We start from the raw sequence: 26,124 nt of genomic DNA on the forward strand, positions 1-26,124 counted from the left end.
ACGGAAACCACCGCTTCACTGGGGCTAATGAAGAATGTGACCTGTGCCCTCACGCTCCTGCTAATAATTTTCATGTGACTCGTCCCGGAGGAGCCTTGCAGAGGGGACAAGCACGCACACGCACAGCCGTGCATGCACGCCGCTGCACTGCACACCCTCACTGCCGCCCGGACCCGCTCCCGGGTGCACCCGTGCACCACGAGCACGTACAGACACCTGCACCCTTGCACGCACCCAAAATCCGTCTTCCCGCTTTTAGGCTCACGTATAGCCAAGGTGATGCTGCAAAGCAGAAGCATGCACGTTGAATACAGATGTTTTCACCATCCTTGGCAATCCAAGTTTTGCAGCGTTACCCGGCTGCCGAAAACCAAGAGGCTGCACGCAAAGTCTTGCAGGACACCTCAGTTTGGTCTCCAAGCTGGAAGCGCTGCTGACGATTTGGACCCAGCTGTGAGCCCCGGGGCATTGCCACTGGCTCCCCTGGGTTTTATTTCTATGGGGCAGTCAGCCAGATGCTGAGCACGAGGTTCAACACGCAACTGGATGCACAACGGCAGCGAGTCTGGGCATCCCAAACCTCCAGCCCAAATATGAGCCCAACATCCTACGGCCTCAGCCCTGCACGAGAGCATCTCCTCCAGCGTTTCGGAAAGGGTGGAAACCAAGCCCTGGGCTGGGAAAACAGCTGCAGGAGAAGGATTTGGAGAAGGATGGGGAGAGGGGGACGGTGGGCAGCAGCCAGCACTCAGCTCCAGCATGAGTTTCAGGGCTTATTAGCCCAGGCAGAGGGCCACAGGGCCCTGCTGCCAGCAGCTTTTTGGTGGCTCAGGTTTGCTTCGTGTCCCCAGGGAGATGCCGGCTGCAGGCACAGACCCGCTTTGGAGCCAGCTCATGGGGAGCAGGAGGAGTTTGTGCTGGAGCTGACCGGGGAGTGCTCACACCATGGGGCTGGGGCTGTTGCTCTCATCTCCGCTGGCATCCTCGGAGCATGAGTTTTGGGGCTACAGCTCTTGAAACGGAGGGTGCTTATTTCCTTGGATGCTTCTGCCAGGCATCCAGGGGTGCCAAGCATGGAAATGTGGCCACTCTCAATATGAGCACGGAGTTGGGGTGCAAGTCAGATGCCCATCTGTATGCACGGTTCACATGAAATCGCTTGGCTCATTAGCCGTGTCCTAACGAGCCCTGCCTGACCTCCCGCTGCTGCTGGAGCAGCTCAGGGCTGGGTGCCTGGGGTGCCTGGGCATGGGGCCAGGTGGCGATTTGGGTTCAAACACCAAAGTGCAGGTCTGTGCATGCAGGCGGCTGGGATTTAACGCAGACCTTGCAAAAAAGCCAAGACTGGAGTTCTAACCTTGGGCTAGGTGCCTTTTTAGTGGATGAGGAGAGGTCAGGGACAGGGAGAAAGGGAGTGTGCATCCCCAGGAGCCAGAAAACTGCTGCCAGGCTTGCAAAAGAGGATATTAAAAGCAGGCTGCGTTGAAACCACCCCGGCTCTGTTGCTGAAAACATCCTGTTTCCGCAGCTCCGAGGTGGTTCAGGGTATTTTTGGCAGTTTACTCATTTTCGATCCCTTTTCACGGCGTGTCTTGCGAGTCACAGGACACGTGCCCAAGCCGGCTTCAAAATGATGCCTGGGGGAGCTGCCTTGCCAAAACGACCAGGTTCACCTCTTGGGAACACCAGCATGGATTCGGGGACTTATCTCCAGGGGGTGGTTTCCCGTGCAATGCCCCAGCCCTGCTGGGAAACACCGTGGGGTGTGCAAGTGTGTATTTGCACACACATGCATGTTTCTGTGCGTGTTTGCACACATACATGCTTTCCAAGGAGGCTTTTGGGAATTTCCCTCCTTTCCCGTGGGCAGGATGGGAAGCAGCGGAGCAAGGCAGGTGGAACATCCCTGCTCTGTGCTGCTGGCCCTGGGGTGAAGGGATGCTGGCAGTGAAGGGCATGGACCAGGGGCACAGTTCCCCCGTCACCCTTCCCCAAGACAGCATGGTGAGAGTTGCTTTTTGGGGAGCAGCCGGGGTATCACAGCCCATCCCTCTCCAAAAAGCATAAGGTCTTGTTAAAAGTTATAATTGTTTATCAAACGGTAGGCGTTGCTTAATGAAACAATGTAAACCACAAGAATGTGCTTGCAAAATTGCGCTCGCATAAGTTGTCACCCGAAAACTTGCTTTGCTTAACAAAATGTATAGATATGCCCCGAGGTAAGCGACAAACCGCAAAACTGCTTGCTAAAAACTGTTGCAAAACAGTTCTAAGAACCGCCATACAGCAAGTTGAAGGCCATATATGGAAAAGGTTATCTACAGGTAACTGAGGAAGACTTCAGCCTTCAGCCTCAACGACCACCAGGAGGCAGAAAAAGACCCCCTAACAACAACTGGGACATGCGCAGAGTACTCCACTGAAGACACGAATACGGAACTGAAAGACTGATCAAAAGAGGGTGTTTCAAATGTAAAGTGCGGCAGTTGGCGGAGCAGGGACTCACTCCCCTGTCGCCCAGCGCTGTATTTGCTCATATCCTGCTTACTATAATTAATAAAACTCCAATTGACAATTATGATTGATTGATGCAATTTATAACAATTATGGTGCTGTGACTCGGATAAGGAAGAGTGGGGATACAGTCCTTCAGGGGGGCGCCCCGCGGGATTTCTGCGGCTCTGGAGGAGACTGCTTTTCCTCACTGAACTCCTTTCCGACGAACCTAAATTAAAGGATATTGAGCAAAAGGAACCGGTAAGATCCCACAAATTTTGTGCACAAAAGTCCGGATAAAGACGCAGGACGCGTGAGTATAACGTGGTATACCGTTCGGTCGGGGTCGGGTTTTCCTGGAATACGCTGATTGAGAGGTTCGATATACTGAATCAAGCGAGTGTGGACCCTTAAGTACTGCGTTTTCCCAACTCCCGTGAGGGACTGGGCCAGGAACAAGGGGAACGAGTGTGTGTGTGGTAGAAGGTCTTCCAGAAGATGGGTTCGAAGAATAGTAAGCCTTCGATTCCCATGGGTGGATTACCCAAGGTACCTAAGGATACGCCCTTAGGTTATATTCTAAGTAATTGGAAATACTTTCCCGGAACGGCAGGAAAGGAGAAACATAAAATGATTAATTATTGTACAAAAGTCTGGGGAGGAAAGCAGATCTCTAAAAACGTATATTGGCCGGTATATGGGTCAGAGGAAGATTGGGTCAGACAACAATTGAATCTCTGAGTTAATAGTAAAATACCATTCAACCCAGAAGAGAGTGACTATGCAAAAATATGGATACAACGTTCCCAAGGCATAACGTCTCTCTACCCAGTTAACGAGACAAAGGAAAAACGCGAGAAAAGAAAAGAGGAATTAGAAGAAAGTCTCTTAGTCCCACCTCCATACGCTCCACCACCCATGCCGGTTCCAGCAATACCCCAGGCACCTTCTCTTTCACCAGAATCAGACTTTGATTCACCCCCTTCGAGACCCAGAACTCGTAGTCAGAGAGGGACTACTCAAATATACCCCTTAAGGGAAATGCCTATGGGGGGAGCCCAACCTGAAATAGGGTTTATATCGGTTCCCTTAAATTCAGCTGACCTTACAGATTTTAAAAAAGAGGAGATGGGGAATCTGATAGAAGACCCCATAGGAGTGGCCGAACGATTGGACCAGTTCCTAGGTCCTAATATCTATACCTGGGACGAGATGCAGTCAATACTTAACCGCCTATTTACAACTGAAGAACGAGATATGATTAGGCGTGCAGGAATGAAGCTGTGGGATGCACAACATGCCCAAGGATCTCAAGCTGATACTAAATGGCCACTTCAGAGACCTAATTGGAGTAATCAAGATCCGAATCATAGAGTCCATATGCAAGACCTAAGAACAATAGTGATACAAGGTATCCGGGAAGCTGTCCCTCGCGGCCAGAACATCAATAAGGCCTTTAATGAGAGACAGAAGAAGGATGAGAGTCCAACTGAGTGGCTGGAACGATTAAGAAAAGCACTCCAATTATACTCAGGACTAGATCCTGACACACCTTTAGGACAAGCCCTTCTGAAAACTCAGTTTGTGGCAAAATCCTGGGAAGATATAAGAAAGAAGATTGAAAAACTGGAAAATTGGCAGGACAGGGGATTAGATGAACTATTGCGAGAAGCTCAGAAAGTATATGTGAGACGTGAGGAAGAAAGCCATAGAAGACAGGTAAAAATGATGGTTGCAGCAGTGAGAGAAGGACAAAAGATGGCGTCCCGAGCCTATAAGTCAAAGGGAAGAGACGCTGAGATAACCGTAAGAAAGGAACAAGGATGTTGCTTTTATTGTGGAAAGAAAGGACATATGAAGAAGAATTGCAGGCAAAGGATCAGAGATGAGGAAATTGTAAAATCAGAATAGGATAGTCAGGGGCTCTATCTTTTAGGGGACCGGAGTCATCCAGAGCCCTTGATAAAATTAAAAATAGGTTCCCAAAAACAGGAGTTCACCTTTTTAATAGACACTGGGGCTGAAAAATCAACAATTAGACAACTATCTATGGGTTGTAAATTGTCTCCTGAAAAGGTCCAAGTTATCGGAGCAAAGGGAGAGCCATTCGAGGTAAACAAAATCAAAAACGTATTATTTGAAACAGAGAATACATATGGAATAGGTGAACTCCTTCTCGTCCCTGAAGCAGAATATAATTTACTAGGACGAGATTTAATTATAGAATTAAAATTGGAAATTAAGGTAGAGGATGAAAAACTAAAAGTATCAGTATACCCTTTAACTGTTAAAGATGAAGAAATGATAAATCCTGGTGTATGGTATTCACCAAACACCATTAGTAAACTTGATATGACTCCTTTTGAGATACAAATTAAGAACCCGAATGTACCAGTCAGAATCAAACAGTATCCTCTATCACTCGAAGGAAGAAGGGGATTAAAACCAGAGATCAACAGATTACTAGCACAAGGAATATTAGAACCCTGCATGTCCCCTTTTAACACTCCTATTTTACCGGTGAAGAAACCCAATGGAAAATACCGGTTAATACATGATTTGAGAGAAATCAATAAAAGAGCAATTACGCGTTTTCCAGTAGTAGCTAATCCATATACCCTACTCAATAGATTAGGACCACATAAATCATGGTATAGTGTTATTGACTTAAGGGACGCCTTTTGGGCTTGTCCCTTAGCAGAGCAGAGTAGGGATTATTTTGCATTTGAGTGGGAAGATCCTGATACAAATAGAAAACAGCAATTAAGGTGGACTGTATTACCTCAGGGGGTTACAGAATCCCCCAATTTATTTGGACAAGCTTTAGAAAAATTATTAGAAGACTTTTATGTACAACCCGAGAATATTTTGCTTCAATATGTTGATGATTTATTAATAGCTGGAGAATCTAGAGACAAAGTATCGGAAGACAGTGTGAGATTGCTAAATTTTTTGGCAGAAAAGGGCCTAAAGGTTTCTAAGGACAAACTGCAGTTTGTGGAGGAAAAGGTCAAATACCTAGGACATTATTTGTTCAAAGGAAAAAAGATATTAGACCCAGAACGAATTAAAGGAATCCTGGAGTTAAATATGCCCAGGACCAAAAGACAAATTAGACAGGTATTAGGCCTATTTGGGTATTGTAGACAGTGGATAGAAAATTATAGTTATAAAGTCAAATTTTTATATAACCAGTTAGTTCAAGATAAAGTCCCTAAGTGGACACCAAGAGAAGAACAACAATTTGAGAAATTGAAACTTGAATTGAGCCAAGCCCCGGTACTAAGTCTACCAGATTTGAAACGGCCCTTTCATTTGTTTGTGAATGTACATGAAGGAACTGCCTTTGGAGTATTAACTCAAGAATGGGCCGGTCAGAAGAAACCCGTAGGGTATCTTTCAAAAATATTAGACCCGGTCAGTAGAGGCTGGCCAACATGCTTACAAATCATCGTTGCTGCTGCTTTATTACTAGAAGAGACAAATCGGATAACTTTTAACGGGGAAATCATCTTATACGCACCTCATAATATACGAAGGATACTACAACAGAAAGCTGAAAAGTGGCTAACAGATAGTAGACTCTTAAAATATGAAGGGATACTTATAGAGTCACCCAAACTGACCATAAAATCTACAGGAGCAGTAAACCCTGCGGAATTTTTATACCCTGGGGAAAATTCATTACTGGTTCATGATTGCTTTCAAGCGATAGAACAACAAACAAAAATACGCCCAGACTTGGAAGAGGAAGGATTAGAACAGGGAGAAAAACTGTTTGTCGGCGGTTCTTTGAGAATAGTAGAAGGAAAAAGGATTTCTGGATATGCGGTAATAAAAATGGAAAATGAGACTTTTAAGATAATAGAATCGGGACCTTTAAGTGCTAATTGGTCAGCCCAGGCATGTGAATTGTATGCTCTTTGGAAAGCGTTACTATACTTATCACAGAAAATAGGCACCATCTATACCAATTCACGATATGCCTACGGAGTAGTGCATACGTTTGGAAAAATATGGGAAGAAAGGGGTTTTGTAAATTCACAAGGAAAAGACCTAATACACCCTGAACTTATTAAACAAGTTTTAACTGCCTTAAGAGAACTAGAACAAATTGCCATAGTCCATGTTAAGGGACACCAAAAAGGACTATCTTATCAAATTAGAGGGAATAATATTGCAGATCAAGAAGCTAAAAGGGTGGCAGGAAATAAAACAATTACTCTGGATAACAAAATTAATAGTGTAAAACTATATAGCTTTTCACGATATGAAACAGAAAAATTGAAAGAAATGAAAGTACGAGAGATAAATGATAAATGGATTTTACCTGATGGTAGAGAAGTTTTACCTAAGGCAGTGGCGAATTCAATTCTATTAAAAGTTCATATGAAAACACATTGGGGAACACAAACGCTAGTAGATTATTTTGAACAATTGTATTCATGTATAGGAGCATATAATATTGCTAAAACCATAACAGCCACTTGCAAAACCTGTCAGAGGGTGAATAGAACACGAATAAAAGGAAAATCTCTGGGGGGACGGTCACCCACATATAAACCATTTACCAGAGTTCAAATTGATTTCACGGAATTACCCAAGGTTGGACGTTATAAATATTTGTTGGTAATGGTAGATCATTTAACACAATATGTAGAGGCATTCCCTACCTCAAGAGCAACTGCTAATCAGGTCACAAAAACGTTATTGGAACACATTATACCCCAATATGGGAATATCGAAGTAATAGATTCAGACAGAGGACCGCATTTTGTGTCAAAAATTGTACAAGATTTAACAAGTGTCCTGGGGATCAAGTGGGAGCATCACACTCCATGGCATCCCCAGAGTTCAGGAAGAGTAGAACAAATGAATGGAGAATTGAAAAATACATTAACAAAATTAATTATTGAAACTAAACTATCATGGGTAAAGTGTTTACCCATGGCTTTATTAATACTACGAACAAGACCTAGAGCAGACCTGGGGATCTCAGCTTTTGAAATGATGTATGGAATGCCTTATAGAATAGAAGGACCACAGGATCATGTGTTAATTCGAGACAGTATAATAAACGAATATATATCCCAATTGTCCAAACATAGAAATATGTTATGGAAAAAGGGTCTTTTGGTCCAACAACCGCCATTAGATCTGAAAATACACAATATTGAGCCAGGAGAGTGGGTGATGGTAAAAACTTGGAGAGAAGAAAATTTGAAGCCTAAATGGGAGGGACCTTACCTTGTTCTGCTTACCACAGAAACAGCTGTCCAAACTGCTGAACGTGGGTGGACACATGCCAGTCGAATTAAGGGACCAGTAACTCCACCGAATTGGAAAATAGTTAGCACACCGGGTGATACGAAGCTGACTCTACGAAGATAAGTGATGATAAAGACTCTGACAGAACCTATCTCAATATTACCTTTTGGCATAAAGTGTATAATATTCTTTTTGTTCGCAATAGGAATATCGTTGCTAGTATATTATTTGTGGAAGTGTACCAAGTGTGCTCGCGGAATTTGTTGAACATCCATACAACCCAACATAGAATATAGAAAATATGCAGAAATAGGTAATACATATATACATAATATACGACTAAGGTGTAACGACCAACAGTGTAATTGTTACCCATTTGTATGTTTCAAGTGTAAAGTATGCCGAGATAAATGGTGGACACACTGTCATGACGGATATCCTCCTAACGGTGTCTGTGAACAGTGTTACAAATTTGAAAGGCTGTTAACCGATTGGAAATTAAAACAATTAGAACTAAAACAAGAAATTATAAAAGGATCCCCTCAATGGTGGGACATCTTTACTAAAGGAATACACCCCCAATATTATTGTTATCACTCAAATGAACCAGTCCCCTTTGTGACTGAAATTGTGGCTGTCCAGTGCCGACGGGGAATTCAAACAGTACCGTGCTGTGCCCCATTAGTAAAAGCTAAAAAGTGGAGCGCCTATGTGAACAAACACGCAGGGCGAAATAAATACTCTCCTGAAGAATACTCTTGCTGCCGAGAAGATGGAGCACCTCGTGGCTCGAGGCAACCGAGTCGACGAGCGAGGCAGAGGAGAAACAGACAGTGGAGAGAAAAGCCCAAATCATGGGATGCACAAGCAACGATGGATGAACTGTCCCAAGGCTGGTAATGGGGTGTTAAAATTTAAAATAAATACCCTTTGTTTTGGCATACTTACGATATTAATAACACCTTTATCAGTAAATGGAAATCCCCATGAGCCCATGAAATGGACAATATCTAATCTACAAACAGAAGAACCAGTCCAGGTAATCACTACTCCAGGGAAGGTTAAGGGTGTAAGAGACCTACTATAGGACACGATGGACATATATATGGACATTGCAACGGTGAAGGATATTGCAAAAACATTAGCATAGTAATTAAAGATCCAGAAAACGACCAGTGGTTAGCAGGGAAATACTGGGGAATTAGATACTGGGAACCCGGCCCTGATAGGGGAGGAATTTTTGTAATATCCAAAAGACCATTGCCACATGATCCTCATCCCATTGGACCTAATCCAGTCTTAAATCCGGTTCTACCAACTTTGTCCAACAGAAATCACGATTATACTCAAGAGGTAAATCAAACTTTACCTATAGCAGTCATGGTGCACGAATCTGAACTCCAAGACCCCTTGTGGGGTATGATGCAAACTTCATATCTAGCACTGAACTCGACTAGACCAGATTTGACTGAAGACTGCTGGTTGTGTTATAACGTAAGGCCACCTTACTTTGAAGCAGTAGGAAAAACAAATAAAATTCGGTGGTCAAATGGAACAAACCCCCAAGAATGTGATTGGGGAGAAAAGAATCGCACTCGGGGTATAACTTTACAAATGGTAACTGGACAAGGCCGATGTATAGGTAGAGTACCCATAAACTACCAACTCTTATGTAATCAAACAATTAGCAATTATTCGGTTTCACAACATAAGATCCAGGGGTCAAAATGGGACAATACCTTCTGGAAGAGCAAAATGGGTCTGCTCAGATATTGGAATTACACCTTGTTTATCTTTAATTTTATTTGACTATGAGAAAACATTTTGTATTCAGGTATTAATTATACCTAGAATTATGTACCATGCCTCTGAAGAAATAATACAATATTTTGAGAGGGACAGAAATAGACAAAAGAGACAACCCATAACTGCCATCACTATTGCCACTATCCTTGCCATAAGTGGAGTAGGGACAGGAGTAGCCTCTCTAGTCAAAGGAAAAGAAATACAAAACTTACAAATGGCAGTTGATGAAAGACCTAGAAAGAATACAAAAAGGCATTGATGATCTAGCAGAATCCGTTCATTCACCATCCGAAGTGGTGTTACAAACTCGCAGGGGTCTGGACTTATTGTTTCTAAAAGACGGTGGGCTATGCATAGCCCTCAAAGAAGAGTGCTGTTCATATGTAGACCGTACAGGAATCGTAAGAGATTCAATGCTGGAATTGAAAAATAGACTAGAGCAAAGGAAAAAAGGAAAGGGAAGCCAACAGGTCCTGGTACGAAAATTGGTTCAATGTTTCCCCTTGGTTAACCACCCTACTTTCTACCCTAGCAGGCCCTATAATAATGTTAATATTAGGATTAACCTTTGGACCATGTACCATTAGATATCTGCTGAAAGTAATTAAGGACCGTTTTGATACAGCAAAGCTTCTATTATTAAATGCTAACTATATTCCGGTTGTAACTACTTATGATGAAGAAAGCGAGAGCTATACAGAGCATGAAAATACTGTTTGATAAACAAATGATAAATAAGAGAAGGGGGGATTGTTAAAAGTTATAATTGTTTATCAAACGGTAGGCGTTGCTTAATGAAACAATGTAAACCACAAGAATGTGCTTGCAAAATTGCGCTCGCATAAGTTGTCACCCGAAAACTTGCTTTGCTTAACAAAATGTATAGATATGCCCCGAGGTAAGCGACAAACCGCAAAGACTGCTTGCTAAAAACTGTTGCAAAACAGTTCTAAGAACCGCCATACAGCAAGTTGAAGGCCATATATGGAAAAGGTTATCTACAGGTAACTGAGGAAGACTTCAGCCTTCAGCCTCAACGACCACCAGGAGGCAGAAAAAGACCCCCTAACAACAACTGGGACATGCGCAGAGTACTCCACTGAAGACACGAATACGGAACTGAAAGGACTGATCAAAGGAGGGTGTTTCAAATGTAAAGCGCGGCAGTTGGCGGAGCAGAGACTCCCCTGTCGCCCAGCGCTGTATTTGCTCATATCCTGCTTACTATAATTAATAAAACTCCAATTGACTAATTATGATTGATTGATGCAATTTATAACAGTCTGGAGATGAGCTGGGCACCCCATGCTCATTTGCCCTGGGTGGGATGGTTTCTGCTTCAGGTGGGACCTGCTCTGAGCAGGGTCCTCACCACGGCTGTGGGAGGACAGGGATGGACAGGATGGAACATCAAATGGTGATGTTCCTCTTACAGCATCGTGGCCAGCTCTTCCCAGCTCAAGGAGCAGATGAGAGCAACTCTACTTCTCTAAACGCTGTATCTTTCTGTGCACCTTCCCCTCTGATGGGAGACAAGGGGTGCTGGGCAGAAGGTCTCAGCTCTGGCAAGCTGGTGTCTAGTCTCCAGTAGCACAAAGTGGGATTTTCCATGGGAAAACCAAGCCCTCCACCGTTAAGGGTGCCCATGAATATCCAGTCCTGGTCCTCCAAGGACCATCAGCTCCAACGTCGAGGTTTCAGCCACAGACACCTGAAGCTGAGGACCGTCAGGGTTGTCTCCCTGGGCTACACGTGGCTCCCAGCTGGATGTGGTCTCCTCGCCCTGTTGCAAGACCACCCTGTGCCTGTGGTTTTCCTTGATGTGATAAGACCGTTCCGGGCACCCACGGTCGGCACAGCCAGCTCCAGACCTTGTGAGTCAGCTACATCCAAAGCCAGAGGCTTGGCTTAAAGTTCCAGACATGCAGAAAGCAATAATGAAAGAGATGATTTTTCTCTTCATTTTGCTTTTCTTCTCCAAGATTGCGGTCCACAACCCGGGGGGTAAGGTGGTTTTACTGGGGTCTTACTGAAAGCTGAAATCCTGCCAGTCACGGGACTCCAGGAGATGGGGCTTTGAAGATGCCCGTGACCGTGAGCCTCCAGCTCTCCCTGCCGTCAGCCGATCCCATAATGTTATTGTTATTGCTGGAGCTGCTTTTGGGTGAGCAGCTGTAGCTCAGCCCAGGACAAGAGCGCCTGTCCTGAGCTTTTTGCACAATTCATGGCATCCCTCGCTCAGGGTTTCGCAGGCCAAAAACAACATTAAAACAATGTAATGCAAGAAATAAGTGGGAGAGGCTTCAAAATTCCAGCGAAACCTTCTCTGTCCCTTCCCTAGCCCAGGAAAAAAAAAAAAAACTAAATCCACCCTTTGCAAAAGACACAGGCTGCCTTCACGGTGCTGGCATTACCACAGCTGGAGTTAAACTTGAAATCCGTCACCCCCCCAGCTGCCTGCAGCAGGCAACGCACAGGCAAGGCACAGAAAATCATCCCGAAGGGATGGTGCGGGGGCAGTGCTCAGCCCTGCTCAGCAGCTAGTGGAGATTTGGGGCTGGGAAGGAGGGGGGGGGGGGGGCCATATCCCCCCCCCCTCCCGCCCATGGATGCTGGGGTTAAAGCTGGGAAGGAGGTGGGTGGGAAGCAAGGAACCGGTCCTTGGTGGTGGCATTTCCCACCCACGCCCGCTGCGGCACCCATCCAAGCCCCCCCACCCAGCAGAGCCCCACACGGGGGTGGTACGGGTGCAAGGGGGATGGTACTGGGACCATGGGTTAAAGCAGGCATCTTCCCAAACTGCTTCCAGCACGGCGAGGGGGAAAACAAGCCGGCGGCGACGTGGACCACATGGGATGTGTACGCAGGGATGAGCTGAGGCTGGGAGCAATTACAGGCATCTGTGAGCAGCTTTCCCATCCCTGCGCTCACCAAAAAGCTGGAGAGGGGAGGCAGGAGCCTTGCCGGCACGTGCTGTGCAAGAATAACGCCCTGCCTGTGAGCTGCCTGCATCTCCATCGCTGATGGAGCCAGGGCTTATTCTTACCCCAAGCAAAATGGGGGGGATTGGTGCAAACGCAGCAGCCGTGACCTAGTGATGGGAACAATTCCAGCCCTGAACACGGGGTTCCTGAGCACCTCCGGAGCCTCACCATCCCCAGCACGTGATGTTTGGACCCTGCAGCAACTCCAGCCTCAAAGCTTAAATCAAAACCGCTCCAGATGTGCAGTGTGGAGCGGCATGGGCTCATGTCATTGTCCCCAAGGAGCTGAAAGTGCAGCGCGGAGGCGATGCCTGCCTTGGTTTGCAGCCATCGCTTTCAGGCAGGCATCGCCTCCTCGCCCCACTTCTGCTGGATCCCGTATTTTCCTCCCCTGAATGGCAAGGAAACCCTCCTGAATGCCACCTCAGAGGGAGCAGAATCGTGGTCCCATGCTCATGGCCAGACCCAGTTCACATTGCACCGAGCTTCTGCGCAGGTGAGCGTCACCCTGGGGTACCGCTGCACCCCACAGGGAGGACCCAGGCTCAGCCCTTACCTGCGAGGATGAATACTCCGACGAGGATGAGGAAGACGAGGAGGTAGAGTCCCCACCACGGCGTACTTCAGTGCTGCCAAGGAGCCCAGCCGGCTGCAGCGTCCTGCTGCCTTCATCCTCCGCCTGGGACCTGGGGGACAGGGCAGGGTGTCAGGGAGAGCATCATGCACCCAGCCTGTCTGGGCTCCATCTCCCACCGGGAGAAAATATTGCAAATATAATTTTGGCAATGCCTTGCAGGTGCAGGCACAGCTCTGCATGCCCCACTGTTGATCCGCATGGCTTCCCCTGAGTCAGGACCATCGACGCTGGCACAAGCCCATGCTCCCAGGTAAAGGCTCACATGCAGCCGGGACACCATTGGCAAGGCCTGATCCTGCCCATGCTGGTGCTATGGGTCTGGGTTGGAGGCAGGCAGCCCAGTTTCAGCACATGCACACTTCTCCCCTCCTGCACGGGCAGAGCTGGGGTGCAAAGGGCCTGGTGGGGATCCCAGCTAGGAAAACATCAGCATCACCCACCGTTGCTGAGCCGTCACCCCTCCAGCTCCCACCCGCCGTCCCCATCCCCTGCCTGCCCTGCCTGCAGCCCTGGGACTCTCCCTGCCAGGCAGGAGGCAGGCAACAATAAGGGGCTGGAGGAAGGTAGGACAAGGGGTAACGGTTTTAAACTAAAAGAGGGGAGATTCAGACTAGATATAAGGAAGAGATTTTTTTTACACTGAGGGTGGTGAGACACTGGCCCAGGTTGCCCAGAGAGGTGGTCGATGCCCCATCCCTGGAAACATCCAAGGTCAGGTTGGACGGGGCTCTGAGCAACCTGATCTGGTTGAAGATGACAGAATCACAGAATGGTTTGGGTTGGAAGGGACCTTAAAGATCATCTAGTTCCAACTGCCCTGCCATGGGCAGGGACACCTTCCACTAGATCAGGTTGCTCAAAGTCCCATCCAACCTGGCCTTGGACACTGCCAGGGATGGGGCAACCACCGCCTCGCTGGGCAACCTGTGCCAGTGCCTCACCACCCTCACAGTGAAGAGCTTCTTCCTTATATCTAATCTAAAGATTGCATGTCCCTGCCCATGGCTGGGGGGTTGGAACCAGATGATCTTTAGAGGTCCCTTCCAACCAAACCATTCTCAGATTCTAAGATGCCTGGATCCTGACATCCCTGCCAGTCTCTGCTTGCCCAGCCCTGCACTAGCTGCGATCCAGCTCCTCTTCGACGCTGCCACAAGCCCTGAGCGGCAAGAGCTGTGTGCGAAGAAAGTGGGGTTTTATGAATCAAATAGCCAGGAGGAAAATGCAAGGAAAGATGAGGAAAGGCTCCCGTGCCATGAACCCAGCGGCAGGGAAAAGTCATCTGGTTTTGGGCTTTGCACATGTTCAAAGCTTGAGCTCATGTTGAAATCTGGGCCAGGTTGTGGTCTTAGGTGGGAGCCGGAGCCTGACCTGGATACAGACCCCGCACCCCTCTGCCCCAGCCCCAAGGCTGCAGTGATGCTTCAGCCTGACGCCTTGGCTCTCTGGGTGACCCCGTGCTGCTGGGATGGGGTGCAGGGCATTGGGTGCCGGCATTTTTGTGTCGGACCCCTGTAGAAACACAAGGTTTCTGAGAGCAGCTGAGAACCAGCAACTTCATGCCAGGTCAACAAGCGCTGCCTGGTTTTGCCCCTTGCCAGATCTGAGATGTCTCCAAGAAGGCACCACCAGAAGGTGGAGGAAGAGTCCCAAACTCCCACCCCCTTGACTTTTGGGTGGCTGCACCCCATTGCTTTCTGCCCTCTAAGCCCTGAGGCACAGCGTAGCACCGATCCAGAGCCTGCATCAACCCAGCAGAAAGGGTGAAGCACCACAGACCCAAAGCCAAACCTCCTGGGGAGGAGACCACCCTCATCCATGGCCATGAGCAATGCCCACCTCCAGCCGGGACCATCCCTGCTGGGCTTCGGGACCTCATCCCATCCCACCCCTCGGCTCCCTGTGGGACCAAGCTGGCCCTTGGGATGCCAGAGATGGAGAGGAGGTACGAGGGGTTGGGGGTGTCCCTAGCCTGGCAGGGACCCTTCCCCACTGCACCCTTGCCCTTGCCCAGCCGACGGTCCATGCGTCCGTCCTGCTGGAGGACGGGGAGGTTTGCAAAAGCCTCCAGCCAGCAAAGGGTTACACTGGGTGTTTCGCTTAACTCGGCCCCATTTTGGGGCTCCAAAATGATAAAGCGCTGAGGTCAGGCTCACTGACACCCAGAGGGGATCCCGCGGGGACGTGGGGTGCTCGAGGCCCCCCAGCTCAGGTGCGAAAGGCGGTGCCTCTCCTGCGGGACCCCTCCATCTGCAATTCATTACCCGCACGCGGTTCCCATTTGCTGTCACAGGCCAAACAGATGGAGCCGAGGGCTTCAGAATGAGGAAAGCTGCAATATTTTTCTGACATTAACACTTATATCAGGTCCTGGGAGACTCCGGGAGGAGCTGGCCCCGGGCCCCGAACCACCCACTCCTCTTTGCTGCTCTCGGAAGAGCAGGAGGGACCGCAGCTGCGTAAGCAGCGTTTTCACAACAGCCCGCTCCGAGGAGCCCACGGGCGGGCTCCGGCCAGTAACCAAGGGGAAAAGCAAATATTTCTTCCCCCTGCCCATGCCCCGGGGAGCTGGAGCTGTGGCCCGCCCGGTCAGTGGGGGAGCAGAAGGTGGGAGGCTGAAAGCAGCCAGGACTTGTCATCCCCCAAGCCCTGGGGGGGTCTGTGGCTGCTGTCCTGGGGGTCGTGGCAAGCAGCAAGGCTGCCGCACCGGTCCTCAGCCCCACGCTGAGCATTTTCCGTGAGCCCAGGAGCCCACTCAAGCGGTCCCATCCTCATGATGAAGCTCTCAGGGTTGTCCTTGACCCTGCCCCGTGCAGCTGCAGACCAGACGCAGCCCCACAAGCGTCGCTCCAGCAACCTCTCCCGCGGGAACGGGCTTCCTTGGAGGGCCAGCTCTGCATCGGGGTGAGTTGTGGATGAGCAGATTTGCCCTGAGAGATCCGGGGCAACCTGCCCCAAAAACACCAAAGCCAGGGAGATACCTTGAACCCTCCCTGCCGTTGCCGCACACCGGGGCAAGGTCTCTGCTGGGAATGGTGGCCTCAGCCGTGGAGGACACCAACTCCTCCCTCCCATCTCTTCCAGCATCGCTCCCTCCAGGCTCCAACACCCTCTCTGACCGTGTCGGCAGAGTGGCAGAGCATGTGGACAGCCCCTGGGCAGGATCTGCCCCTCTCTCTGCTGCAGGAAGGTGCCGCGGGCGTTAGACTTTACAAGCCAACAGCAGGAAGGAGGGCAGAGGCAGGAGCAGCCACGCCGCTGAGAGCAGGGGCACCCTCGCAGGGTGACGCCGAGTTTGGGGAATGGCATCAAGGCTCAGGCTTCACCCGAATGGGAAATCCACCCTCTGGATTCAAAGCTGTCCCTATCCCGAGGGCAGGAGAAGACACCCACACAGCAATGCCACATCTCCTCTTGCAGTAACCATCAGGAGCCACTTGCACCTTGCAAGCATCCAGAAGCAATTTTGTCCAGAGCTGGGTGTTCCCCGCTCACTCGGTGCGGGGATGCAGCCCAGCCTCGCACACGGGCTGCGCTCTGGAAGCACCCCGGGCTCTCCATCACATCCTGGGGATGTCCCACGTGCCTAAAACCAGGAAAGCGAGTCTCCCCTCACCCCGATCCCATGCCTGCGGTGGGGGACAGCAGTGCTGGGAAGCCTGCTCAGAACAAGACCAGTTTCCCCAGCAGCCCCGCAGGTCTCCAAGCAAAGCTGTCAGCAAAGGGGACCTCACATCTCTGCTTGAGCACCCAACTCTGCCTGCAAAGGCCTTGGGAAAAATTCATCAGGGCTGTTTGCTTGGGGACCAAGCCTGGATCTGGTGAAACATGGACAGTATTTCATGCAGCAAGAGTGAAGGAAAAGAGCTCAGCAAGTCCACAGTGCAGACAGAGGCCAGCTAAGATGTGCAGGAGATACAAGCAGGTCCCGCTGTGTTCTGCTGCACAGCCCTGGTGCTACCAGTCCCGCTGCAGGGCATTTCTGGACAAGACTACATGCAAGAAAGCCAGAGGCTTGGAGGAGAAAAAAAAAAAACCCAAAAAACCAAAAAAACCCCAAAACCAACCTTTAGGAAGCAAAGTGACTTTCCTTGGAGCACGACCCTGGTCAGCGGCAGAACTGAATGAGATCCTGCACACCTCAAGAGGCTCACGGTGCCCTGGGTCTGTCATCCCCCGTCAGACCAGAAAGGGGGGGACAGGAGAGGAGGCACAGAAACCCCCTTGCAATGGGATTCTGCAAGCGTTTCTCCCAGTGAGGCTGTGCCAGCAGGAGAGAAGAATTTTCCTGCTCTGTTTGGGACACACACATTCATCATGGTGCTACTTCCACCGAGGCACCCTCACCCTGGGCACCCTCCCTTCCCGGGGCAGGGATTGCTCCTCTGCTCTGGTCCCCTGGGACCCGCGACTGGAGCTGAGCACCTAACTCGGGTCAGACACCTTTGCCTGCGTGGGGCCGAATTGCTGAGCTTCTTCCTGAGCAATCCAAGCTCCCATGTCCCTCCCCCAGAAGCTCTCCAGGTTTCTGCTACCAGGTTCAAAGCCCCCCCCCCAGACCGAGCCGCACGCGGAGCCCATACTCACCGTCCTCGCAGAGGTTCAGTTTGGAGAGGTTCCTTCCCTCGAAGGGCTCCTCGAAGATGGAGCCGTTCTCCCTCTCATTGAAGGTGTGAAGGTACATGGCCTTGTTCTCCATCCTGCTGCTGGTGGAGCAGAACAGGCACATGGGACGGTGCTTGGTGGCTACGGTATATCCTGATGTGGCGGGGGCCCAATCCTGGCTAATCCTGTACCCTGCACGGCTCGGGCACCATGGTCCAGTGCAATATGGTATGGGCTGGTGCTGGGGACACAGACCTGCTGCCAAGGGAGCCCTCTGCTCTCGCTTGCCAAAGCTGACCACCGCATCTCAGCATGGGGATTCTTGACTTGCCCATGGCCCAGGCTGGGCTTGGCAGTGCCCCCAACGAGAGCCAGACCGTCTCAGCGAATGCGGGGAGAAGCTGGTGGGCAAGTTCAGCGGGACCACGGCCCCACCACCGGCTAGTCCTGCCTGCGCCCTTGCAGCTCAGTGAAATGCTCACCACCGACACAGGACCCCTGGCTCGTTGGCCAAGGAGGGGTTCCTACCGCCCACCTCTGCTTGACCACGTGCCCTGCGGATGTCCAGCCTTGGTGTCCGCTCCGGGCATGTGCTGGATGTCTGTCCCTCCCCAGGGCTGGGGAGATGGGGGCTCAGCGTATGCATACAAGCCCCCCAGGACCTGTTTCACCCCTAGGGTTTGGGGTAAACCTGCACCCACACCACCTCTAGGTACCCCAGCACCGTGAGCCAAGCCTGCCCCCCCCACGGGCCTGATCCTGCTGTCACTGCCTCTCTGGTCAGGGGGTTTTTTTTGGGCTGGTCCTAGGGACAGGTCCATGCCCACAGTGAATACTGTCGGCCCTGGGGAGGTTGCGTCCCCTCTGCCATCGACATTTCATCGCAGCACCCGGCTGGGGGGGGGGGGGGGGGGGCGGGAATCAGCCCGAAGCCCCCAGCAGGGCTCAGGCGTGGAAGGAGTTAAAATCACCCCCTAAGTGGGACCTGCTGAGCACTCCCAAACTCATCCCCTGCACCCCTGCTACTCCCCCAGCTCCAGCCACCCCTTGCTGTCAGCACACGGGTGCTCCGCTCCGTGGGGACCCCCAGCTCCTGCCCCCCCCCCCCCCCAGCTAAAACCAGCCCCGCTGGGAGCAGGCTGGGCAGGGACCTCCCTGGCCGGCAGCAGCATCCCCAGCCCCTGGTCCCACTCCCACGGGGAAAACATCACCCGTGTAACCCGGGGGGGGGGGGGGGGGGTGTCTCGCAGCACCGTGGAATCAGACCTCGCCCCCCACATGCAGCCCCTCCGCGCCCACCCCACGCGGGTGGAAGGGGGGGAGATGGGGTGGGGGGGGGTGTCCATCCCCGCACCCCATCCCGCTCCCCCCCCCCCCCGACGTCCCCTTTGTCCCCGCTCCCCGCCGCGACGCCACTGACCTGCCGGGCGGACCCACGCGTGAGCGAGTTTGCCGTGGCTCCTTCCTTCCCCCCCCCCGCCCCCGCCTGCTCGCTCAGTCCCCGGGCTGCGCCATGGTGGCCGGACCAGGGGGGTGAGGACAGCAAGGGGACCCCCCGACCTCACCGCCAGCTCCCCACGGGCTCGCAGGGACCGCCGCTCCCCGCCAGCCTCCCATGGGTGGGGGGGGGGTGATGCGCGGAGCCGGGGGGGGGACGGCTGCGGAGCCGGGAGGCTGTGAGCGAGGACCGCTCGGCCGGGAGGGGGTTTTTTTTTGTAGGCGGGGAACGGGAGGGGGGCCGGGCTCCCCACGCTCCCCCCACCACCCTCCGGGGCCGCCCCCCGCCCTCCCTTCGCTGCCCGATTCCCGACCAGTTCAGCCCGTGGCCGGCAGGAGCGATCGCAGCGCACGGAGAAGGGGAAAGGTGCTTGTCCCCCCCCGCGCTGCACCCAACGGGGAAACTGAGGCGCGGAGGACCGGGGGGAACTAAGCTGAGCTGACCCCCAAACCGCCGCTGCTCCCGGCCGCGGCGTGGGCCGTGCATGGGGGGCACCCACTGTGGTCAGTCTCTGGGGGGGGGGGGGCACACAAGGTGGGGAGGGGGCTTTAAGATGCTGCTGCATGTCCCTCGGTGCCTTTGGGGTGCTGCCCGCTCCCCACCGCAGCCTGCAGCTAACGCAGGCCACCTGGGCTCGTAGCCCGGACCCCGGGACCCTGCGTCCCTACCCCATCCATCCCTGGTCCTGGAGCTGAGCAAAGCACCCTCCGACACCTTTACGGGGTGGGGGGGGACTGGCTTGGCCCTGTGGCGTGATCAGGAGGGTGACTGCTGTCCCCTCCGTGTGGGTGCGCGTGGGTGCGCTGCTCCGTTTCTGGCGGAGCGAGCACTGGGCAGACTGGGGCAGACTGGGACGGTGGGGTCACTGCTGGCTCGTGTCTGGTTCCCCACCCGTAGGGATGAGGGGGGCCAGGAGAGCTGAGCACACTGCGTCACGCGATGAGCCACTCGGCCCCCCAGGTGCCATCAGACGGGACGTGACAACACACCTTTTTGGAAGCCGTAAACAGGCTGGGACTGAGACCTAGACCTGGGACGAGGATGCCAAGACCCCGGGGGGGAGAAGGGCAAGACCCCCTTGCCCAGGGGCTTCTCCAGCCGTGGTACCATCCCGAGACACCCATTGCCTCTTCCATCTGGAGGAAAGACCTCCAGGGGTGCAACCACAGGGCTGCGGGTCTCCTCCCACCACGGTGCAATGCGAGTCCATGGCAGCGGCCACCAAGGCTTCTCCTTGGGACACCGACCAAGGACACCCTGAAAATCTGGGACAAGGAAAGACAACGCACTCCAGGTCCGAACAGCTTGGGGTAGGGCTCTGACCGCAGAGCTGCCTTTCTTCTCAGAAAGGCCAAAAGCATCATCGAAGCGTGCTCCGCTCAGACCTGGCCAAACATCTGCAAACGTTGCCCCGGTGAAACCGAAACTGCAGTAAATAAAGGCAATTATTGTAGAGTATTCCCAAGGTTTCCTCTTAATACAAAACACCCAACCGACCAGTCTGGTTACTTCTTTTGCATCAAAAAAAAAAAAACAAACCCAAACAGTCATGTGTAATCCAAAAAGGTTAATATTTTATTAGATTTCAGGTAATTTCCAGCAGAGCTGCACTTTTGCATCTTGACAGCGTTCTCTGTTTATATGCCACACAATAAATTTGCCATTGGACGGTCCTGGGTTTGATTCAGGCGTAGATTGAGTCTCGCTCTGCTGGCTTCTACTGAAAAACTGAAATACATGAGCTAAAAAGGGATTTACCTTTACAAAAAGTGTATAAAAACTATGCACAAGCTACAACTAACTTTTAGTATAAATGCAATTAAACTCATACACATCATCTATCGTCCTATTTCCTAAAAGACATTCAACAAAGCAGCTGAGGCACCTCCAGTGCTCACCAAATAAGGCCAGCATGGGGAAAAGCCCCTTCACGAAGAGCTGGCAGATGTGACACAGAACCTGCAAGAGATCCACACCCTCTTGGATCCTTAGAAGCCTGCATTTAAGCTACAGAATCTAACCCATAACATCTCTAAAATTCCCATTACATGATGGTCAACACAGAAAGGCCATGAACTGATCGGTTAAAAGCAATTAAGCATAAAAGCCAAAAAAAAAAAAATTTGATGAAAAAAAAAGCAAAGACTTGTTGCAGGTCTTTTTGGTCAGTCCAGCTGTCACAGGGATTTTGGCAAAACCTGGATTTCTTGGCATTCCTTCTGGAAAACTGCAAGGAGAAGAGCAAAATGAAACAGACTTAGTTATTGGCATCTTCTTCTGTAGAAGGGAAAGAAAATGATAATGTATTCAGTAGAAATGGATGGGAACATGCAAGTATCCTCAGCAGTCATGGAGCCCAGCTGTTTGTTTAGGAATAGGTGGGAAAAGACATACAGCACCCCAAGTCTGTCCCCAAGCCCTCTCCCACCCACCTCATTGATCCCAGAGAGGAGAAGTTGGACCATACCTGGCAGCACCCCAACCAGTTGGTCCCACGGACGAAAGGTGAGGCTGAGCATGTTGGAAAAGTCCTTTTCCAGCATCTTGGTGACATGGTCCTGCTATCGCAGAGAGCAACAGCGTCAGACGTCAGGTGACAGAGCCATTAAGCTCCAGGAACTCCCAGTTTGCACTATTACCTGCTGGGACTGCCAAGTTTGTAACGCTAGTGATGGCAGCTTTGACCTGGGCATACCCAAAAAAATCTGCTGGGGAAGCATCAAAACTGATCTTCCATACCCAAAGCAGATGAGGAGTTCCTTAGGTGAGTCTACATCCCACCTCAGTGTCCATCATCTCCGGTCAAGAAGCCAGCATGCCAGATCTTTGGCCTGCGTAAAGGAGCTTCACTCAAATAACTGTCATGAGTCTCAGCGTGTGTGATCAGAGCCTGAATCCATCAGGTTTCAACACACAAGAATGATGTGAATGGCCAGAGATGAGGTAGAAGAGCTCGTATGAGGTCAGATATTAGGAAAGGAAGGGGCCAAGCTAGGAAATTGCTACCTAAAAATCTATAATTTTTCTTGCTAAGTAAGAAGACGGCAAAGCTGGTTTGGGGGACAACCAGTGAATTGAATCCAAACAAAAATCAGCTGAAGCTGATCAAGAGCTCATTTTGTCATTGAAATTTCCAAAGACCATCACATTTATAACATTGCAGAACAACCTGCATCTTGCACAATCACTCTGTCATCTTAGTAGCTATGTCCCACACAGTCCATACAATTTAACCGAGCGTTAAAAGCACTCTGCAGTGACCACCAGTCCAGCCATCAATTTGCCTATCACACTTTCTGGATTGACAACAGTAGGTTCTGAAGCGTCATCCACCATTAGATCCTGGAACTGGCTCTTCATCTTCTCCTTTGCTTTTTCAAACATCTCCCTCCCTACCTCCACCTCAATGTCATGTACTGGATGGGTATTTATCTGCTCGCATGTCTCCTTCCTGCTTATCTGAGCAGCCCCTCTTGCAACCATGGGAAACATCAACGTGCTGTTGTTGATGCTAAAGCCGTGCTGCCCGGGAACCAGCCAGTGGCAGATTTCTACCTCCCAGTCCTCCTCTTCCCAACCTACTTTTACCAACCTAAAAAATTCCTTTATTCAGCAGCAAAACCTTCAAGTTACCTCCTTCCAGTTTTCCTCCAGCTTTCCCCAGTAACCTTTGACAAGGTCTCTGCTCCCCAGCCCCACATGCTGCTCTCTCCATCCCTAGGATGAAAAGCCTCCAGTTGACCCACAAGAGAAGCATGATGGGTTTATGTTGTTTGACGATCAAGGGATGGGACAACAGTATCAAAAAGACAAGGGATTTATGCAGTTGGTTTTGGAACTCAGACATTTTCTCTGGAAATAAGATTGTGACCCATTGAACGCATCACCCAAAGGCACAAATTCACACGTCCTCCTTCAGCCAGCAAAACTAAAGGCTTCTGGACCTGGACTCCACGCAAGAGCTGGGAAAACATGTCCCAGGGCCAGACAGTGAACTCATAGTGGCAGACGCAGAATTAGATGGGGAACCAGTCCTACGTTCGTAACACAGCGATAAGGTGCTTTGGATGGACAACAGGAGGGACTCATAGATGCTCTTTCAAAAGAATTTCTCTTTCAAGGGTTTTCGTGATGATGTTTGTCTGCAGGAATTGATGTCAAGTGTTTACTAGCATCTCTCGAAAGCCTCATTTGCCAGCAGAATCCAAACAAACATTTCCAAGCCCAGGACCAGGTGGAGCATACCAGATGGTAACGCAGAACTGAGATGGTAAAATTGAGGGATATTGGGTTGAATCTATACCACTAAAGATATTCACTAGAGCAGTGGTCTCTGGCCAACGGGCCAAATGGTGCACAGGGATTCAGGATGCTCCCTCTCCACCCTGTCGAGGCACACTGGTGATGTCCCCATGGCCAGTGGGCAGAAATTTGTGTGGACTTGTGTAATTTTTCCGGTTCCAAGTGCCCATAATAACAACGAACCTGTCTTCAAGCTGACTTGACTGGTGTTTTAATAGCATGGCCTCAAAGGCATGTATTGCACAGACTTTTAAGAGTGAGTTTGTATCCTGGGCTGGACATAGCCTGCCACACTGCCAGGAATTCCTTGCAGCGCAGGGTATTATTATTAGCTCTCAAGCTTAGGACCAAATCCATCATGCTCTGGTCACCTGGGGTTCCCATTTACTTTCCACTACCTTCTAGCAGGGCATCTCACAAACCACCTAGTGTTGCCCCAAGGATGAAGCAGGAGCTGACTGTGGCTCAGCATTAAACACAGTTCTGCTGCACCCAATGCTGAATAATAACTACTGGTTATTAAAGGTCCTTCCTAAATGACAATGAGATAGACAATGGGCTTCCCCTGCTCTCCATCTCTCCTGGGGTCACTGCTTTCCCAGGCACAGGAGGTTTGAGGGGACAGCAAGGGTAGGGGAGCTCCAACGTGAGGGAGCGGTGTGGATGGGGGATGCTGCTGACCTTGCCTCTAGGTCCATGTTAGGATCCTATTCCCAGGCCAGCCCAGGCTGACGATTTGATTGTTGCTGGTTTATTCTCTGTCAATCAAGGCAAGTTTATTTTATTAGAATACACAAGATGAATTCACTTTCTTCTTTTCTTTGGGGAACGGGAAATAGGAAGATAGTAATTTTCTTTCTTATTCTGTATGAAGCCATGTAAAACACAGAGCAGAAAAGGGTGGAGCTGCAAACACCACTGTAATTTATATATTGCACTGCTAATGCAGTACCTCAGTCCTGGTTTTCCAGGTAAAGAAAGGCTGAGGGCTGTTGGCTCTAGGAAGATTAGAAGCAATTAGGGGAGAGATGAGAAAGTTGCTGAGACTCATAAGTCAATTAGAAGCTTTGCCTAAGTAAATGTATAATGGTGAGATATTTTTAGTTTGCTCAGTGACTGGACAAAGTCATGCTGTCTTAGGTTTCTTGGGGAAGAAGAAAGACCTGCGTGCTTCCCAGACCAGGTTGCCTGCAGCTGAGTTTCCAAGATTAGTTTTGTGAGGGTATTTGAGAAGAGACCAGGCAAGGTTAGATGACAGTAAACATTTCACCAGACGTGTGTATCACTAAGGGAATGCGGACAAGATGTACCAGGATACAAAAAGTTCTTTAGAGTTGTTTTATCAAGGATGAGAGTAGGGTCATCTTGTCCTGCCAAGCCAAAAGCATGGCTTACGAGATTTTTCTTTGTGTTTATTTGGCTTTAGCAGGCGAATTAGCTCATTTGTTGCTTTGCTTCTACTAAAAAATGAGTGATGGCTTAGAAAATTTCAAAATTCCTGGTGGCAATTTTTATGTAACTGCCCAGAAAAACAAAACAAAAAAACCCATCTTCTGCTCTTTTATACATCCCATCATGACCTTTTTGTTCCTGGATACCCAGGTCATTCCTGCTTGTCTCAACATATGGGAAGGACAGCTAGAAACCCTCTGCCTCTGCTTCGTCCTCCCTGCAGCCTCCTTCAGCTACTAGCAGCCTGTGTGAGCATAAAATAAAGATCTCTGCAGGATAGTGGCGACAGACTTTTTAGTAGGGCCTGTAGTGATAGGACAAGGGGTAATGATTTTAAACTAAAAGAGGGCAGACTCAGACTAGATATAAGGAAGAAATTGTTTATGCTGAGGGTGGTGAGACACTGGTCCAGGTTGCCCAGAGAGGTGGTCGATGCCCCATCCCTGGAACCATCCAAGGTCAGGTTGGACAGGGCTCTGAGCAACCTGATCTGGTTGAAGATGTCCCTGCCCATCGCCGGGGCGTTGGACTAGATGACCTTTAAGGTCCCTTCCCACCCAAACCATTCCGTGATTCTATGATCCTTATAACAGCACGCTGGTTTGGAACAAATTCCCACACTTTTATTACTTTCCCACCACTAATGGAAAGCAAAGGCAAGCCCAGAGCAGAGAGGGCACCGACAGCAGGGAAGCCGAGCTGTGGGGCACGCACAGCCCCCACGGTACCTGTCTCTTATTCCGTGAGGACCACAGAGTCCCAGTACTCTTGGGCACTGATGGTGAAAACCAGGTCTTATTTCTGCAGCACCTCTGAGCTGCCAGGCAGTCTCTTCTAAAGCACACGAGCGTGCAGTACTTACGGAGCAGTCCCTAAAGCAGTGCAAGGATGCTCATGCCACTGCACATCACAGCTCGGGTACCGGAGGGCATGGATGCTATGGGCTGTGCACCTCCAGCCCACCACGCTCCTGCCAGGGACCTTGCTGGGCTTCACTATGGACCTGCTCTGCTTCAAACCTCCTTCAACGTTTCCAGTTCTCATCCTTTGTGCCTCTGCCATCGGCTTTGTTCTAG

At 50.5% G+C, this 26,124-nt stretch overlaps 1 protein-coding gene across 1 annotated transcript in view; it reads right to left on the minus strand.

Annotated features, from left to right (window-relative positions):
• The window catches only part of SCARA5 (scavenger receptor class A member 5), a 46,676-nt gene extending 27,174 nt beyond the window's left edge, over positions 1-19,502 (minus strand). Inside the window, 4 exon segments of the mRNA XM_030037771.2 lie at positions 13,111-13,162; positions 13,164-13,240; positions 17,779-17,897; positions 19,217-19,502. Coding sequence (XP_029893631.1) covers positions 13,111-13,162; positions 13,164-13,240; positions 17,779-17,890 — 241 coding nt within the window. The 5' untranslated portion in view covers positions 17,891-17,897; positions 19,217-19,502.
• Positions 19,503-26,124: the final 6,622 nt, after the last annotated feature.

This window comes from Aquila chrysaetos, chromosome 15 (assembly GCF_900496995.4).
Source record: "Aquila chrysaetos chrysaetos chromosome 15, bAquChr1.4, whole genome shotgun sequence".
In the NCBI taxonomy this organism is placed as follows: Eukaryota; Metazoa; Chordata; class Aves; order Accipitriformes; family Accipitridae; genus Aquila; species Aquila chrysaetos.